The sequence below is a fragment of the Odocoileus virginianus genome, chromosome 23, assembly GCF_023699985.2.
Source record: "Odocoileus virginianus isolate 20LAN1187 ecotype Illinois chromosome 23, Ovbor_1.2, whole genome shotgun sequence".
Classification (NCBI taxonomy): Eukaryota; Metazoa; Chordata; class Mammalia; order Artiodactyla; family Cervidae; genus Odocoileus; species Odocoileus virginianus.
In genome coordinates this window covers 38,812,613-38,831,694 of record NC_069696.1, presented here as the reverse complement: position 1 = coordinate 38,831,694, position 19,082 = coordinate 38,812,613, and the positions used below count along the sequence as shown (strand labels likewise).

At 51.0% G+C, this 19,082-nt stretch overlaps 2 protein-coding genes across 3 annotated transcripts in view; both read right to left on the bottom strand.

The window, feature by feature from the left end:
- Positions 1-13,453, bottom strand: part of IL2RB (interleukin 2 receptor subunit beta) — a 37,832-nt gene extending 24,379 nt beyond the window's left edge. Inside the window, exon 1 of the mRNA XM_070453938.1 lies at positions 13,429-13,453. The gene's annotated coding sequence lies outside the window, so the exon portion shown is untranslated. The remainder of the gene's footprint in view (positions 1-13,428) is intronic.
- On the bottom strand, positions 7,017-13,287 carry LOC110124307 (interleukin-2 receptor subunit beta-like). 2 transcript variants are annotated; one of them, XM_070453940.1, is made up of 7 exons: positions 13,088-13,287; positions 12,548-12,764; positions 11,876-11,978; positions 11,224-11,329; positions 9,385-9,533; positions 7,889-8,054; positions 7,017-7,617 (listed from the first exon to the last, which is right to left on the bottom strand). In XM_070453940.1, the coding sequence occupies exons 4-7, from the start codon at positions 11,300-11,302 to the stop codon at positions 7,562-7,564; spliced, it is 450 nt and encodes a 149-aa protein (XP_070310041.1). In that variant the 5' UTR covers positions 11,303-11,329; positions 11,876-11,978; positions 12,548-12,764; positions 13,088-13,287; the 3' UTR covers positions 7,017-7,561. The 2 variants fall into 2 exon arrangements, with proteins under 2 accessions (XP_070310041.1, XP_070310042.1); XM_070453941.1 differs by having other exon boundaries at positions 7,017-7,553.
- Positions 13,454-19,082: the final 5,629 nt, after the last annotated feature.

Genomic DNA, 19,082 nt, shown 5'->3' with positions numbered 1-19,082 from the left:
AATTCCTCCTTCCCTGGGGAAGGTCTGCACCCCCTCATCCCTACCCGGAGGGAGTTTCTACCACATGCCAGGGGTTCTGGGCAGGGGCCAGGGTGTGTGTGAGGGTGCCAGGGAGCCTCAAGCACTGGCTGACCCCTTCCCACCTTCACGCGCCTCCTCACACTCTGCCCAGCAGTCAAACCACCAACACCCCCACCCAACACCGGGCTGGAGCTGAGAACACATGTATCTTCTCTGCGATTCTACTTCATTTCAGTCCTGTCCCTCCTCCCAGGCCAGGGCACCTTGCAGGGGACACAGGCTGGGAATCTAGGGACCTGGGTTTGAGTCCCAGCAGTGCCCCCAACCCCTGAGTCACATGTCCTCCCCTGCGGTAATCACCACTCTGGGGCTGCGGACCACAGGAACAGGCTGTGGCTAACTCAGGAGACACAGAAATGAAAGGATCTGGAGTGGTTCCGAAGACCAAGACCTCAGGGGAGCAGATTCCAGACCAGCTGCAGGGACCTGGCTGCAAAGATGCCTTCGAGGCACCAAACTCCAGCTGTTTCCTGGCTTCATTCCACTCCTCTTCAAAGAGTACCTTTGGCTATGATGAGGTCAAATGGCCACCCCTTGGCTGGAGAGGTTGGATGGGGTACTTTGACAGCTTGACCAAACTGTCTAATGCAGAAAGTTAATCTCTAAAGAGAAATGAGTGATGTTACCAGAAACAGGGGGCCAGATGATGCTGAATAAGCAAGAACCAAAAGGGTCAGACCACTCCTCTTTGGGCCCAGCCTCCCAGCCCTACAAGGACAGGATCAGGTCAGACGAATTCTTCCAGGAAAGGCATCCTCTGATTGGAAGAATCCGAACCAGGCACCTTGCTTCCCTGCTGGGATGGGGTGCAGGGGGGTGAGGGGGAAGCCACGGGGTTGTGGGAGAGGTTCTTCTCAGCCCTCAGCGGGGACTCCGGGCATAAGGGTGCATTGCACACCCACCCTGAAGCCTCCCTATAAGAGAGAACCAGGCAAGGTCAGGGCAGCTGCCTGAGTGGGAAGGAGGGACGCTTACCTCCTCCCCCACATGGGGCTTAAACCAGTGACCTTGATCTCGCGGGCCCCAGGGAGCTCATGAGCTAACCTGAAAGCAGCAAAAGATGAAGGGCCCCAGGCTGCATCACGCTTTCTCAGGGCAAGGCCGGAGGAACGCTGTGACTAGCTCATTCCTCGGGGCCTGGAGCCGGGAAATAACCTAAACTGGAACTCAGTCAGCAACTGGCTGTACCCGCCAGGAGGCCTTCACCTGCTCCTGACTGAGGAAGGTGATTTGTATACCCACTTTTCATGGGTCACCACATGGCACCCTCTGGAAACACCCTGTTAGGTAGAAAACAAAGACTGTGGGATGAGGGCGCCTAGGGAGGGGCAGGTCTCGAAGGCAGAGCTGAGTCAGATGCTCAGCCGTCCAGGCCCCCAATACAGAGTTCTCTGTCTACAACCTCCTCACTCTCCCACCCCCCAACCTCCACCTCTTCAGAAGCACCCAGGAACCCCAGCCTCACCACCACTGTCCAAGCCAGGACTCAGGGACCCGCCAGGCCTGGCCAGTGCACCAGAACACCGGGCGGGGTTGGGGGGCCTGGGCAGAGCAAGGAAGGAACCGAGGGGCACTTCCATCGAGAGGATGTGGCCGGGGGCTTCGGGCCTGCGGTTCCAGCCAGAACGCTGCTGGCCCCTGGCTGAAGTCACCTGTGCCCTTCCCGCAGGAAGCAGGGGGCGGCAGGAGCGGAGGGGGCAGGGGAAGCTGCGAGGTGTGCGGTTAAGACTGTGAAGCGCACACCAGGGTGAGCCCGGACACTCGAGTGAGCGGACCTGGTGAGCTGCTTCTGCTGCCAGGCCCTCTTCCTGTGTCTCTCTGCTCAGCTCTGTCCTGACACCTGCCCACCAACACCTGTCCCTCCTCAGCGCGCTGAGCACAGACCACCAAGAAGGTTCAGAACGGCCAACCTCAGACAGTAGCAGAGGCACCAGCATCACCAAGGATCCAGACAGCAGAGCACCGAGAAGGTGCACTGAAAGAGGCCAGAAAGAGCCTCTCTGAGAGGTACCAGGTACCAGAGATGACGACACTGCCCCAGTCCCTACCATGCTCCAGGCCCTGTTCTTAGTTTTTACGGGTGCTAAGTCCTGAATATGCCAAGTGAGGTTTGAGGTCCAACAGCACCAGCATCCCCAGGTACTTATGAAATGCAGTATCTCAGGCCCCACCCCAGACTGAATCTGAATCTGCATCTTAACCAGGTTTCCGGGTGATTTCTGCATACATGGAAGTTTGAGAAGCATCATACTAATTCATTTAATCCTGATAACAGCACTTGGTACCTCAAAAAGTAAAGAAAGCGCCTGCAATGCGAGAGACCTGGGTTCAATCCCTGGGTTGGAACAATCCCCTGGAGGACGGAATGGCTACCCACTCCAGTATTCTTGCCTGGAGAATTCCATGGACAGAGGAGCCTGGTGGGCTACGGTCCATGGGGTCACAAAAAGTCAGACACAACTGAGCTAACACTTTCAGGTAGGTATTCTTATGACCCTCTTTTACAGATGAGGAAACTAAGGCACAGGTTAAATAGCTTGCCCATGGCCACACAGAGGAGTTAGTGCCAGGGCTGGGACTTGAACCCAGGCAATCTGGCTCCAGAGGACACACTCCTCACTGCTGGGAGGCCACTGCCTTCAGAATGAGAGGACCACGGGGGTTCCAGTCACTGCTGGCCATTCAGTGCCTGTTTTATCTGTGCTGCCCTACCTTCCAGAAGCCACTCCAGCCTTCCCACTATTTTTCTGCACCCCTGCCCCCACCTGTCTAGGGAGAGTCTGAATCATGGTTTTCTCAGGCACAGAAGGTAAGAACACCCACCAATTGCACCGACCATTCGTCACGCATGTGTCATCCTGGGAGTTACGACACTTACAAAAGATGCTCAGGATTCAAGTCTGCCTCAGGGAGTCCAGGGCCTAATAGAAGAGACAGAAAACAGGAATGTTCACATGTGTGAATATAACTTTATCTGGAGGTGTTCAGACACTCCCTGTGTGGCTGCCTCTTCAAGGCAGCCACACAGGGAGGAAGAAGCTTAGAGCCAGACCTTGAAGGCTGAAATGCCTAACACAGGGCAAGCGTCAGCTTGAGTGAAGGGGCAGAGTGGGGTGTAGATACAGGTGTAAAGCGGCCTGTGTGGCTGAAGCAGGTGCATGGAGCTCAGCTTAAAGCATCCCTCCCATCCAACCCTCAACTGATGCCCAGCTCCCCTCCACAGCATCTCACCCAGAGTGCCCAGACTCCCTTGAATGCCCCCCTGTGATGAGGAGACCACTCCTTCCTATAGCATGAAGCCCAGGCCATCTCTGATGTGCCCACAGATGTGTTCTTTCTAGCCAGCACAACTGTGTACAGGTAGATGTCCTTCAAGCACACCTGAGCTACACAGATCCAGCTGATCCTGCTGCTACCTGGGGAGTAAGAGATGCCTAAATGCCCAAGACATCTGCTGTACCAGACAGGCCCCCAACCCTAGAGCCTTGAAGTCCTGGCTCTGTGGGACACCCTTCCAGAGTATTGGCCAGCACAGGAAAGGGGCCCTTAGTATCTGGACTCCACCCTGCTTGGAAGAACTCTGAGGCTGGCATGTCCTCGCACACAGCAGGGAGACCTTCTAGATGGGGTGCCCCCCAGGTGGTCTTTCCTGAAGCCACTGAGCATGCGCGTGTCTTAAACACAGCCTGCTCGTCCTGGGCTGGAGCGACGCTGACATGCGGTCCACCTACAACGCCGTTTAACGCCCACTGCAGCCACGGGACCTCCCTCTACCATGTCTACCACTAGATAGGAGGACACCCAGGGCTCCCTCGTAATCCGGATCTGAGCTCAGCTCAGCGACCCTAGAGTTGAGTTCTGAGCACCCACACGAGATTCCTTCCCTCCTTCCCCTCACTGCCCACCTCCTCCATGCTTGCCTCAGTACTTTGCACACAAAGGGCACTCAGTAATTGCTTTAGAACATTTGAGTTAAGGGACTTTAATGATGGCTCAGCGGTTAATTAAGAACCTGCCCGGCCATGCAGGAGATGGTCACACTCCATGCCACGTGCCAGAAGCCCGCGTACGGCATGGGCCACAAGGAAAGATCCCACGTGAGGCAGCAAAGATCCTGCATGCTGCAACTAAGACCCTAAAGAAGTGAAATAATAAATAACTGTTAAAAAAAAAAAAAAAAAACCACGGGGTTATGGGCCCAGAAGTTGCCACCAGGGGGCGATGCGTGCCGCGCCCAAGCCTCCACATTGGAGGGAGGTGAGATGATGAAGGCCAGGAGGGCGGCCCGAGGTGGACAGTGGACTCTTCCTCCTTGGGAGCTCCAGGTGCCCACAGGACAAGATGGGGAAGCAAGCAGGACCGTCAATTCCAGGCAGGCAGCATGAGGGGAACCAGGAAAGAGACAGCCAAGAGAATGACCCACAAGGGCTCTTGGAGACTCTCAGGTCTGTCCTCTCCCTGTAGAGATGATGAGCCCGGGCCCAGAGAGGGGCAGGTGTCAGCCTTAGGTCACACAGCAGGGTGGAGGCTTAAACCCTGCCCTCCAGCCCCCCTGAACCCTTCATCCCATTTAACCCCCAGATGCAGAGAAGGAAGCTTAACTCAACGGATTCCTCCCCTTCCTCTAGTTGGTACAGACCAGAAATGGGTTCCTGAGACAGCCCCAGGCCCCAGCCCTCTGCTCCTCCTGTATCTCTTTCCCAAACACCCCCACCTCCAACCCTAACTACCCAAGGACTCACATTCCTGAAGCTCTCGCTCTGACCCACCTCCTCAGCCCTCCATCTCCCTTGTTCTGCTCATCTGGCCATCATTCTGTCCCCCAAGTACCACTGCCAAGCCTTCAGACTCAGCTGCTGTCCTCTTAGAATGAAAATCAGATAACGTCCTGTCCTTGCTTGAACCCCTGCCCAACAAAGGCTTCCTGCTGCACTTATGATACAGCCTCACCTGCTCACCCTGCAAGGTTCGGCCCTGCTGCCCCTGCCCCTGCCTCCCTGTCAGCACCTGGAGGGCTCTGAGCTCAAACCTGCCGGACCCTCATCATGCTCCCTCTGAGCTCCTACTACAGTCTTCCCAGACCAGCCTCACCCCATCTAAAGCCGACATGTGCCTGCTAAGTCCTGGCACCCACCTGTCTCCCCAGAGCACCCACTCTCATTTGTAATTGACTGGACATTGGGAAAGGATTTGCTTGGGATCTGTCCTCCTGGCTGGACTGTGGCTCCTCAAGATCACAGATCAAGTCCATGGAGTCCCATGGGTTCTCTGGCAACTAAAGCCCTTTGTGACTCAGAGAAGGTGCTCAGATTGTAGTTGTTGAAAGAACTGATGGATGGAGGTGATAGTTTACAATGAGCAGTCTCGGATTCGTGATCTCCAAAGGAGAGGATTTTGCTTCAGGACCAAAGACATGGCTTCAGTCACTCAGAGCTTTGCGAAAGTTTCATTACAGTGAAAAAGAGAGAAAGCTTCTGACATAGACATCAGAAGGAGGCAGGCAGTGCCCCACTCACTAGTTGGGATGGGGCTTTATATACTTTATCAATTGGTTACTAACAATAGATTAAAAGAATGTTTCAAGGTTTTAAAAGTCTTACTAGACCCACTCCCATAACATACATTTTAGGATAACAGGATTAGCCAGAAGGTTCTTGTTAAAAAGGAGAAACATGTCCTTGAGCAAGATACATTGTTGTTATATAATCATTAGTACAGAGCTTAAGGAAAAACATACCCTTGAGCAAGATGAATTGTTTTGTTGTGTAATCATTAGCTCTGGGCTTAAAGAAAGTTAGTATTAGGCAAAATAGATTGTTGCCATAACAACCCAGAGTTTAAGGGAAAAAAGTCTTATGTAACTAAGATGAAGGAATGTAGAAAGAAACATTTGTCCCTTTCTCCTCCTTGAGGGCCCCAGACTCCTTATCAACTTACCTAAGAACAGCTCTCTCAGAGGGATGGATGGATGAGGGATGTGGTGGTTGTTCAGTCGCTAAGTCACATCCAACTCTTTGCAACCCCATGGACTGCAACATACCAAGCTTCCCTGTCCTTCACTGTCTCCTGGAATTTGCTCAAATTCATGTCCATTGAGTCGGTGATGCTATCCAACCTTCTCATCCTCTGCTGCCCACTTCTCCTCCTGCCCTCAATCTTTCCCAGCATCATCAGGGTCCTTACCAATGAGTCAGCTCTTTGCACCAGGTGGCCAAAGTATTGGATCTTCGGCACCAGTCCTTCCAATGAATATTGAGGGTTGATTTCCTTAGGATGACTGGTTTTTTTAATCTCCTTGTGGTCCAAGGAACTCTCAAGAGTCTTCTTCTGAACCACAGTCTCAAAGCATCAATTCTTTGGCACTAAGCCTTCTTTATGGTCCAACTCTCACATCCATACATGAACACTGGTAAAACCATAGTTTTGACCATATGAACCTTTGTTGGCAAAGTGGTCTTTGCTTTTTAATACACTGTCTAGGTTTGTCATATCTTTTCTTCCAAGAACCAAGTGTCTTAATTTCATGGCTGCAGTCACTATCCACAGTGATTTTGGAACCCAAGAAAATAAAATCTGTCACTTCTTCCACTTTTTCCCCTTCTATTTACCATGAAATGATGGGACTGGATGCCATGATCTTAAATTTTTTGAACATTGAGTTTAAAGTTAGCTTTTTCACTGGAGGATGGAGGGATAGATGGATGGACTGAGACAAGGATGAAGGATGAAATGAAGGAAGATCTTGGCATTGGGTTGAGAAAGGGTCTGTTCATCCATTTATTGATCTAACAGTGATTTACTGAGTACCTACTGCCAGCACGTGCTGGGCACTGTGGGTGTTACAGAATGCATGGGACTCGAAATCTGTCTAACTCAAAGAAGCATCTTAGTATGTAAATAGGGCAAATATGCAAATAATAACAACAAACGGAGTGTGTCAGTACAATAACCATTGGGTTAAATTTTCACAACAGTCCAAACAGCAAATGATAACAGTAAATACTATGTCTGATTCTAAATCTTTCAAGGTTTTATCTAAATAAAGTAGCAATGCAGGGGAAATAATGATTTTTCAGACTATATAGGCAATTTTGTCTTTAGAAAATGTGGTCATAATAAGTATAAGATACATAGAGTAGGCCACTTCAAATAAAACATATGCAGAGAGAAGAAAAACAGATTCTTGCTTGACTGAGTCAAGAAGGGAATACCTTCTAGATACCTTCTAAACCTTCTAGGTACGCCCTTAACCTTCCAAAATTCTAGACTTGTACTCATTCAATCAACAAATTTTTATTGAGTACCTACCATGTAGCTAGGTTCCTGGACTATAACAGTATAGAGCTTACAGTCTGGTGGGAGTGGGGGTCAGGGGAGACAATAGCAGTGGGTGGGCAGAGACAGTAAATGCAGTAGTTAAGTAAATTCCATAAGGAGGGCCTTTCCTGGTGGCTCAGAGGTAAAGAATCCACCTGCAAATTCAGGAGACACAGGTTTGATCTCTGGTCCTATAAGATCCCATATGTCTCAGAGCAACTAAAAGAAATCAAAAGTTTGAGGTTTCAGGGTGGAGAGAGTGGAAAGAATCTCACTGGCCACACACTAACTCACAAGCCCACTGGTAAGTCCCACCCCCTCTCTGAGCCCCTCTGTCAAACACACCCACGTTACCACCCTGCAGGTCACATCCACTGAGTTAATGATGGTCAAAGGGCGCCATACCCACACTCCAAGGCCGCCCTAGCAGCTGCCCCCAGTCTCTGCCCCCTGCCCAGGCTTCATCCCCACCTCAGCTTCCCATCAGTACCTGCAGGGACCGTCCTGAAGGCCAGGGGCTGGCTCCAGTGGCTCCAAACCTCATGCCTGCCTAGCTGGGGCTTGGCCCGCACCTGAAGCTCATATTCCATGCCTGGAGCGAGATTCTCCAGGTAGATCCATCTCTGGTTCTGCCTGAGGGTCAGCAGTGGGGTGTCCTGGGGCAGAGATAGGGCTGTCAGACCAGAGGGGCCTGCACTGCCCCCTCACTTCCTGTGGCAGGGCTGGCTGAGCATATGAGCAGAGCAGTACCTTCCTTTATCCCCTCTAGCCATGCACCCTGCACTGTCCCCCACCTCTTACAGAAAGGCTCCCCAACTAATCACTTTGCAGGAGCCCCAAGAATCAGGGTCTTCCTGAACCCCTCCTCCTCACTCAACTCCAGTATCCAAAGCCATCTGTCAATCAGCTGGTTCCACCTCCAGAACCTATTCTGGACCCTCTCTCTTCCCTCCACTCCTTCCTCCTGCAGGTCTGAGCTCCCACGACCTCTGAGCCCCATCCAAGGTCTCCCTCCTTCCCTGCGCCCCATACCCCTGTGCTCTACGGCAGTCTCTTCTACACTCAGCCAGAAAGAGGGGCTTCCCATAGACCTCTCCCCGCTCGGCATCACCCTTTTTGCTTTTTTTCTAGCACACCAGACACACAGACCGTGTTTTGCCTTTGCAATGGTTTTTTCCTCTGCCTGGAAGACCCTCCCCAGATCCTCAAATAATCAGCTCCTACTTGAGCCCAGATCTCAGAAAGGCCTGGTCACATGAGTCTGAAGGAGCCTGGCCCAGTCCTCAGCTGTGTTATCACAATGAAATTTCATGAGAGTATGTAAAAACATTGCAGAGTCTGCTCCTCTCCCCCATGTGAGTTTCCTCAGAGGCAGCTTGTCCGACTCTCCTTCCATTCTCTCCCCAGCATCCAGCATGTAGTAGGTACTCAGGGAATGTTTGTTGAATGAATGAACGAATAAAGGAATGAGTAAGTGAATGAGTGGTGGTTCTGCAGTAAATAATTTGCTGCATGCAGGAGACCTGGGTTGAATCCCTGGGTCAGGAAGATTGCTGGAGAAGGGAATGGCAACCCACTCCAGTATTCCTACCTTGAGAATCCTGTGGACAGAGGAGCCTAGCAGGCTACAGTCCCTGGGGTCACAAAGCATCGGACACGTCTGAGTGACTAACACACAGTGAATGAGTAAGTGATCAACCCCCATGGACGTGGACCACACTGGATTTGAGGAGGGAAGGGTGGCTGCCCAAGGCCTCTGGAATCTTCAGAGAGGGAGTCACCTGTAAATCTTGCCTTGAATACAGTACCAACTGGACCCTTGGTTTGTCAGGGGACCCCAGAGAGAGGTGGTGGTGGGAGTGGGGGCAGTTCCAAGGAGCAGCAGGGGTTGATCAGGGGCTTCTGTGGCTTTGCTGAGATGAAGGATGGACAGGGTGACCAGGACAGGGAGGAGTCAGGGCAGGTGGGATGGAGCCAGGTACTCACCTCCCAGCTGTGGTCGGCGTACCTTAACCGGGCCTCGAACTCCACGTCATTTTGGATGTAGTGGGATACCTGGGAGATGGTCCAGGTTATGTTGCACCTATGGGTCTCTATGTGGACGACTTGGAGTGAGTGGGGTGGAACCAAACGAACTGGAGACAGGAGAGAGACAAAGGCAGAGAGAACAAGCTTGAGGGATGCCACATGCTGACGCTGAGATGAGAAAGCCGAGCCGAGCTCCCACCTCCACCTTTGTACCTGCTGTTCCTACCTCCCGATGTTCTCTTCTCCCAGGGATCGGCAGGTTCCTGCTCAAATACCACCCATTCAGAGAAGCCTGCTCCAAATACCCACCACTCTCTGTCCCCCTCGCTTGTTTCATTTTTCTACCTAGTACTTATCGTCATCTGACATATTAAATATCTACTTCTGATTCTTTGTTTTCTGTCTGCCCCACCAGACTGAGCTCTCTGAGGGCAAGAACTTGATTTTCTCAAGTATCCTTGGTGCCTGGACCATTACCCAGCATGTAGTGGGCACTTCATTAGATATCTGTGGAATGAATGAATCGAGGCAGCCTTTCTCTGCATTTAGATTTGATCAAAGAGATTTACCTGGATCATCTCATTTATTGAATTTAATTCTACTTCATCACTCTTATATGATTATAAGATTGTATGATTCTGAAGTTCAATTGATCTTAATTTTTATACTTCTGAGACTCTGTAGAACTCCACAAATAATAATTAGCAAATGTTTATTGAGCAAGTGCTAAGCAATTTCTGTATCTTACCTTATAGACCCCTATAGCAACCATGGTTTTGGTGTTGTTTAGTCACTAAGTTGTGTCTGACCCCATAGACTGTAGCCCACCAGGCTCCTCTGTCAGTGGAGTGTCCCAGGCAAGAAAACTGAAGTAGGCTGCCGTTTCCTTCTTTGGGATTTTCCTGACCCGGGGGTTGAACCTGCATCTGCTGTATTGCAGGTGGGTTTTTTATCGCTGCACCATCACAGAAGCCCTACAGCAACCACAGGCAGCAGGTAACTGGTTATCCCCACTTTACAGATGAGGAAACTGAGGCTCAGACATGTTAAATGACCTGCCAGCCAGAGTGCACTCAGTTAATGCAGGATTGCATTTAGAACCCTGGATCTCACTCTATGCTCCCATCTCTTCCCTGAAGATGACCTCCAAGGCTGGAGAGGGAGGGGGATAGGCTGGAGGTGATGGAGGACATTCAGTCATTCAACAAACTTTCCCCCAGCACCACCCAGATCAGCCCTGATGCTGAGTATTCAGAACAGAGATGTAAGGATGGCAGACGCTCTGCCCTCAGGGAAACTCACAGCCCAATGAGGGAGACAGACCCATTATCAGGCAGCAAAGACCCAGGACATAAACACCCTGAAAGAGGAGGTACCAAGGGCTCCAGGAGTCTGGGAAGGCCTCCTGAAGGAGGTGACTCCTCACTGAACTTGATGGGTGAGTGGCAATTTTTGGGGTGAGAAGAGCCTTTCAAGCAGGCTGAGGCTGCTTGGTGTGCAAGTGTTTAGAGGCATGGAAGGGCAAGCTGAGCCTGGAGAGCTGGCCCTTGGTGTGGCAGGAATATAAGCCACAAGAGGAGGCATGCTGGAGAAGGAAGCCAGGCCAAATGACCTTGAACACCAGGGTAACTGTCCAGGACTTCATCCCAAGTTCAGGGAGTAGTGAGTATGAAGCTGATAGGGGTGTGAAAGCTGATAGGAAGAGACTAGTACTGGGTGATCCCAGAGGGGAAGACAGGGAGGGAAGTGCCCACCCTTCTCACCCAACACCAGCTCCACCCTGGAGTCCTCACTCACTGTAATCAAAGGGCTTGATATCCTGGGTCATCATCTTCCTCCACTTCCCGCCTTCAGAGCACATCACCGTCAGTTTCATAACGTCCACTACGGTCAGTTTCTGAGCCTGAAAGGGAAGGAGACTGGGGATAAAACTTCCAGTAGCTGGTGTGAGGATGGAGAGGCTGCTGAGATGTGGATGGCAGGGGAAACCATGGCTCTAATAAACTGGACCTCCTCCCTGACATCCTCCATCTAAGGCACGGCTCAGCAAACTTTATGAAAAGCGTCAGATAGTTAATATTTTTGATGCTACAGGTCATATGATCTCTGTCACAACTATTCAACATTGCCATTGTGGCTGTCCTGCAAAAGCAGCCATAAAAAACAAGAGAGCAAATGGGTGTGGCTGTGTGCCAATAAAACTTAATTTATAAAAGCAGACAGGCAGGAGCAGAGCTGAGCAGCCGACATCTCAATAACCTCGGATCCCTCCACCCGTGGGTCAGTCATCTGCTCTCACGGATGCTGCCTTCTTCCTCCTGCCTCCCCAGCCCAGGAAGCCCACTCTGCCGCAGCCCCTGACCACTGGGTGTGCTGGCGCCTCCACCAGAAAGATGCTCCTCTGCGCCCTCCAGCCCCTCTGGCCGCCCCTTCAGCTCTGGCTACTCACTTCTGGAGATGGTCCTAGGACCAGATTGCATGCCCAGGATCCCGGCTTCACTGGTTGCAGCTCACAGGTGTGTTTCCACCGTTTTGTAGGAAAAAGTTCCTCTCTTTGAAGAAAAAGAGGGACCCCCTCAGAGCAGGCCTCAGGAGGGTCCCCATGCAGCATTACTGATCTGAGCCCAGGCTTTATACAAACCCCACCTGCCCTGTGTCCCTTTGTGAGCATCTCTCCCTCCCAGTCAGAAACAAATCCGTTCAGGGCACATGGCCCTTCCCACCTAAAGCCTTCCAAATTCTCCCCGTAGGGCTGAGGATGTGGACAATCCTTGGTGGGCCCTCCAGAGATCCTTAGAATCACCACCCACCTAGGAGCCAAGGTCAGAGCCGCCCTGCTGGCTGCTACCAGCAGGATGTTTGGATCAGTGCCCCTTCACCAGTTCCTTCTCAGCTGATGGGTATCCCCAGTCCCCTGTCCCCACAGCTGTCCTAGGCATCTCACAAAATCCCAGATTACTCAAAAACTTTGGGGAACCCCATTCGGTCCTCCGAAATTCTCAAAGTGCAGAGTTCTTGAAGTCTGAGAGCTGCTAGTAGGATTTCAAGAGTTTAAAGTTCAGGATGATAATATCTCCATGCCCTGAGGTTCTGTACATTTGGCCCTCAACCCCACACGCACCTCTTAGGCTGATGGCTGTGCAAGCAGCAGGTGGTGGCCTGCAGGCCCTCATCATGGCTCCAGATGCAGGAGACATTGGCTCTCGAGTTGTAGAAGCATGTGATGTTGGAAGCAAATGCCGTGAAAATGTGGCTTGTGGGGCTGGCTGTAGGGCACCCATGGCCTTCAAGGGTTCACCCGCCACTCCTGTCCCCATCAGGTGAGGAGATGCTCAGTCCTGGTGGGCAGAGAAAGGGTTAGTGGGTCCACTTCAGAGAAGACAAAACTGAGTCCCACAGCCTGCAAAGATTCCCAGACTGGTCGAGGCAGTGCAAGGACAAGAAGACATTGTCTTCCTGGGATTTGGAGAGGCCTGTGGGTACAGTGTAGACAGGATGGTGGAGGGAGAAGGTAGATACCTGATCTCTGGTCCCACTGGCCCCCTCCCCCACCTCCTGCCCCTGCTGATGGAGCTTCTGCCAAGAATCAGGGGTCTCAGAACAAGTTCTAGAAGGGCCTCGGCCTCCCTCCTGAGGAAAGCCCAGATGCCAGGGTCCTCACCGTTCACTGATGTAGATGCCTGAGGGATGGCCAGGGGCAAGAGGAGGATGAGGAGGGACAGGCAGCAGGGCAGAGCCGGAGCCGCCATCACATCCACGGGTGGGGGCTGTGGAAGGGAGCCCTGGATGGAGGAAGAAGGGGAGAGAGTGTGAGTGAGCACCCAGCCACCTCCTCCCCCACCCAAGAGACAGGCTGGGCTCTGTCCTCCTGAGGTGCACCCATCGGCTCCCCGCCATGCCAGCCTCAGGGATTTTGCACCTGCTGGTTCTGAAACCATTTACTTCAGATTGGGACTCAAACCCACGTGACCAGGACTCGAGCCCTGTCAAAATCCACGGTACCTGTGTTTAGGACCTAATGAAACTCAGGTTCTTGATGTCTCAAGAATGAGTGTAGGCCATCTCAGAAGGCGAGTGCAGACAGGAAGTGTGGTGTGGCTAGTTTTTATGGACTGGGTAATTTCATATGTAAATGAGTGGGAGGATTATTCCAACCATTTTTGGGAAGGAGTGGAGGTTTCCAGGAACTGGGCCACAGCCCACTCCTTGGTCTTTTGCCTCTGGGTGTGTCATTTAGCTTGCTGATTGAGAATCAGGTTCTCATCAAGTCCATTCATCAGCCATCTTGGACCAATTTGATTCTAATCAGCCTATGTTGTGTCCTTGGGCTATGTCAAAGTTGTGCCCGGCCCCTTTCCCTCCGGTTACAGTCCCTCTGCCCCACACCTGCTCTTTCCTTTCCTTTGGAGATTCAGGGCCCCATGTCATCATTGCTGAAAGGACTCTCTGAGTGGGCCCAATCGTTGTTGAAAAGTTGGGGAAAATAAGGCCCAGAAGGAGGGGAGACCTGCTTACATCCACATAGAGAGGCCAGCATATAGATGGAATTAGAGCTCACAAATGCAGGTTAGATCCCTGGGTCAGGAAGATCCCCATGGAGAAGGAAATGGCAACCCAAATCAGTATTTTTGCCTGGAAAATTCCATGGATAGAGGAGCCTGGCAGGTTACAGTCCGTTGGGTTGCAAGTAGTTGGCCACGGCTGAGTGACTGAACACAACCTCTCTACCTGGCTGCTCACTCACCCACACCAAAACTATTTGTCAAGATGCTTTGAAACCATTAACCTCAGGTTAGGACTTGAACCCACATGGCCAGGACTGGAACCCAGCCAAATCCCAGGTTGGGACTTGAACCCACAATCTTTTAATCAGAATCACTCACCTGATGTCTGAACTTACTGAGGCTCAGGTTATTTGTGTCTCATCACAGAAAGGATTCAGTGAGACGCAAAGTGATAGGTATGAAGTGGATTTATTCAGACTCAGAGAGAAACACTCAACAGACAGGATATGGGCCGCTGTAAAGTGGCAGTGAAATGTGGCCTGGTTAGTTTTTATAGACTGGGTAATTTCATATGCTAATGAGAGGGAGGATTATTCCAACCAGTTTTGGGAAAGGGTGGAGATTTCCAGGAATTGGGCCACCACGCACTCCTTGCTCTTTTGACAGTGCCTTGGAACTGTCCGGGTCTCTTATGTCATTAAGCTTGCTGATTGAGGATCAAGGTCTAATCAAAGTCCACTTGTCTGCTCTCTTGGACCCATTTGATTCTAAATCAAATGTGCTTATGTTGCGTCCTTGGGCTCAGTCATTCTTTCAAAAGTTGTGCCCTGCCCCTTCCCCTCCTGTTACAGTTCCTCTATGCCAGGCTCTATTTCAAACCTTTAACCATGGCGATCAGGGTATCTACTGGAGATACACTCATTATTCCCATTTTCAGAAGAGAAATTGAGGGGCAGAGAGGTGAAGCAAATTACCCAAGATCACACAGCTGAAAAGAGGCAGCTGTGGAATCTGAGCCAAGGCACACTGCCTAGAGTCCAGTAAACTATGCTGATCATCTTGTAACAAAACCTCATAGCAATTCTTGAGTACGGATTTGGATGGGGGAATGGGGACTAAGCCCTCACACTGTGCCAGGGTTTCACTTGCACCAGCTCATCTAATCTGCCAGCAGCAGGGGCTGGGAGCATGTATGGTCTCATTACTCAGATGAGGAGACCAAGGTTTTAAGCCATGAGCCCACCCAAGGTCACAGAGGAAGCAGAGCTGTTATTCCACCCCAGGGCTGTGCCAAGAGGCCCGTTCCCTCCTATCATTCTGTCCCACCCAGACCCTGTCCCAGAAGTAAGGCCCACAGCTTCCCCTCCTAAGCTGCACTGGCCCACCAGAGTGCATCTGGCCTGAGTGTGGACCTGGGCCCAGAAAGGTACCTAGTTGCTCCTCCTTGCCCAGCCCAATGTCTCCCTAGAGCAATGCTCCCTGACCAGGCTGGTTGTCTGTTTGGATCCTCCAATCCCCTATAGTACAGAGCATAGCCTCAGTACTTTGCACACAAAGCGTGCTCAATAATTGCTTTAAGGGCTTCCCTGGTTGGAGAAGACTCTTGGGAGTCCCTTGGACTGCAAAGAGATCCAACCAGTCAATCATAAAGGAAATTAATCCTGAATATTCATTGGAAGAACTGATGCTGAAGCTGGAAGCTCCAGTACTTTGGCCACCTGATGTGAAGAGCTGACTCATTAGAAAAGACCCTGATGCTGGGAAAGATTGAAGGCAGGAGGAGAAGGGGATGACAGAGGATGAGATGGCTGGATGACATTACCAACTCAGTGGACATGAGTTTGAGCAAGCTCCAGGAGATGGTGAAGGACGGGAAAGACTGATGTGCTGTAGTCCATGGGATTGCCAAGAGTTGAACTTGACTTAGCAACTGAACAACACTGAACAAGGCTGCAGAAAAACTAAGCCTGCATGCGGCGACTAGAGAGTCCAAGGGTCACAGGGAAAGATCTGGCATGACACAAGGAAGATCCCTCCTGCTTCAACTAAGATCCGGCATCCTGCAAATAATAAATTTTTAAAAACCCACAAATTATGAGCCCAGAAGTTGCCACTAGAGGGCGATGTGTGCCTCTTCCCAGCCTCCACACCAGAGCAGGAAGGTTAGATGAAAGCAAAGAGGGCGGCCCGAAGTGGACAGTGGACTCTTCCTCCTTGGGAGCTCCAGGTGCCCACAGGACAAGATGGGGAAGCAAGCAGGACCCGTCAATTCCAGGCAGACAGCATGAGGGGAACCAGGAAAGAGACAGCCAAGAGAATGACCCACAAGGGCTCTTGGAGACTCTCAGGTCTGTCCTCTCCCTGTAGAGATGATGAGCCCGGGCCCAGAGAGGGGCAGGTGTCAGCCTTAGGTCACACAGCAGGGTGGAGGCTTAAACCCTGCCCTCCAGCCCCCCTGAACCCTTCATCCCATTTAACCCCCAGATGCAGAGAAGGAAGCTTAACTCAACGGATTCCTCCCCTTCCTCTAGTTGGTACAGACCAGAAATGGGTTCCTGAGACAGCCCCAGGCCCCAGCCCTCTGCTCCTCCTGTATCTCTTTCCCAAACACCCCCACCTCCAACCCTAACTACCCAAGGACTCACAGTCCTGAAGCTCTCGCTCTGACCCACCTCCTCAGCCCTCCATCTCCCTTGTTCTGCTCATCTGGCCATCATTCTGTCCCCCAAGTACCACTCCCAAGCATTTAGCCTCAGCTGCTGTCCTCTTATAATGAAAATCAGATAACATCCTGTCCTTGAACTACCTGCCGCCCAACAAAGGCTTCCTGCTGCACTTATGATACAGCCTCACCTGCTCACCCTGCAAGGTTCAGCCCTGCTGCCCCTGCCCCTGCCTCCCTGTCAGCCCCTGGAGGGCTCTGAGCTCAAACCTGCCGGACCCTCATCATGCTCCCTCTGAGCTCCTACTACAGTCTTCCCAGACCAGCCTCACCCCATCTAAAGCCGACATGTGCCTGCTAAGTCCTGGCACCCACCTGTCTCCCCAGAGCACTCACTCTCATTTGTAACTGGTTGGACATTGAAGGATTTGCTTGGAATCTGTCCTCCTGACTGGACTGTGGCTCCTCAAGATCACAGGTCGAGTCCATGGAGTCCCATGGGTTCTCTGGCAAGTGGAGCCATGTGTGGTTCACGGTAGGTGCTCAAATTGTAGTTGTTGAGAGAATGGATGGATGGAGGGATTGATGGATGGAGGGAGGGATAGATGGATGGATGGAGGGATAGATGAATGGAAAGAAGGATGGAGGATGGAAAGAAGGAAGGTCTTGGTACTGGATTGAGACAGTGTCTATTCATGCTTTCATCAATCTAATAAGGATTTACAGAATATCTACTGCCAGCACCATGCTGGGCACTGTGGGAGTTACAGGATGTGTGGGACTTGAGGTCTGTCTAAATCAAGGAAGCATCTTTTAGTATGGGAGTAGGAAAAGTGAAAGTGTTATTCTCTTAGTTGTGTCTGACTCTTTTGCAACACCATGGACTGAATCCTACCAGGTTCCTCTGTCCATGGAATTCTCCAGGCAGGACTACTGTAGTGAATAGCCATTCATTTCTCCAGGGGATCTTCCTGACCCAGGAATTGAACCCAAATCTCCCACATTTCAGGCAGATTCTTTACCATCTGAGCCACCAGGGAAACCCATGGGAGTAGGACAAATATGTAAATAACTACTGAGGGAGTATGTCAGTACCATGTCCTTTGGGTTGAATTTTCAGGACCCTTATCAAATGAAAAGAGTAAATATACATGATTTGATTTTAAACCTTTCAAGTTTTTATCTAATAAAGTAATAAGACAGAGTAAGTCATTTTTCAGACACATTTTGTCTTTTGAAAATGTGGTCATAATGAGTCCAAAAGACATAGAGTAGGTCAGTTCAAATAAAACACATGCAGCGGGAAAAAAAGAAAGCAGATTCTTGATTGATAAGGTCAAGCAGGGAATATCTCCCCACATATGCCCTGAACCTCCCCAAATCTAAGACTTTCTTCAGGCAACTAGCTGTTGAACAACCATTGGCAGGAAGACACTGGAACCCACCAAAAAAAGATACTCCACATCCAAGAACAAAGGAGAAGCCACAACAAAATGGTAGGAGGAGCACAATTATAATAAATCAAATCCTATTACCCACTGGGTGGGTAACTCACAGAGAACAACAATACCAAAGCAGTTCTCACAGTATTGTGAAGGTTCTAGACCCCCATATCAGGCTGCCCAGGCTGAGGATCCAGCCAAGGGATTGGGACTCCCCAGGGAATCTGATTTTGAAAGCCAGTGGGATTTGATTACAGATTTTCCATAGAACTGGGGGAAACAGAGACTCTTAGAGGGCACAAACAAAATCTTGTGCACACCAGGACCCAGGGGAAAGGAGCAGTGACCCCAGAGGAGAGTGAGCCAGACCTACTTGTGAGTGTTTAAGGGTCTTCTGCAGAGGCATGGGTCAGCAATAGCCTGCCACGGGGATGGGGGCACTGGCGGCAGCAGTCCTAGGAGATGCATCTTTGCATAAGTCCTCTTAAAGTTTATCAATAGCCCTACTATAGAAGTCTATAGACCCCAGGACTGAATTGCCTCAGGCTAAACAAGAAGTAAATGGCAACCCACTCCAGTGTTCTTGCCTGGAGAATCCCAGAGACGGGGGAGCCTGGTGGGCTTCTGTCTATGGGGTCGCGCAAAGTCAGACACGACTGAAGCGACCTAACAGCAGCAGCAGCAGCAGCAAACAACTGACAGGGAGGAAGCCCAGCCCCACCCATCAGCAGACAATTGGATTCAAGTTTACTGAGCAGGACCTTGCCTACAAGAGCAAGACCCAGTTTCCCCCACAGCCAGTCCCTCTCATCGGGAAGCTTGCACGAGCCTCTTATCCTCATCCACCAGAGGGCAGACAGAAGAAATAAGAACTACAATCCCAACAGCCTCCTGAACTAACACCACAATCACAGAAAGCTACTCAAAATGAAAAGAAATAGATTATGTCCCACATGAAGGAACAAGATAAGTCCTCAGAAAAACAACTAAAGCAAGTGGAGATAGGCAACCTCCCAGAAAAAGAATTTGGAATAATGATAGAGAAGA

What these genes read in the sequence shown, in the direction of transcription:
- LOC110124307 (XM_070453940.1), bottom strand. Translation starts at nt 11,302, where the DNA reads ATGAAACTGACGGTGATGTGCTCTGAAGGCGGGAAGTGGAGGAAGATG. An exon ending in ACGCCGACCACAGCTGGGAG is followed by an intron (nt 8,055 to 9,384) that starts GTGAGTACCTGG and finishes TCTCTGCCCCAG; the next exon opens with GACACCCCACTGCTGACCCT. An exon ending in CTTCAGGACGGTCCCTGCAG is followed by an intron (nt 7,618 to 7,888) that starts GTACTGATGGGA and finishes GATTTCTTTTAG; the next exon opens with TTGCTCTGAGACATATGGGA.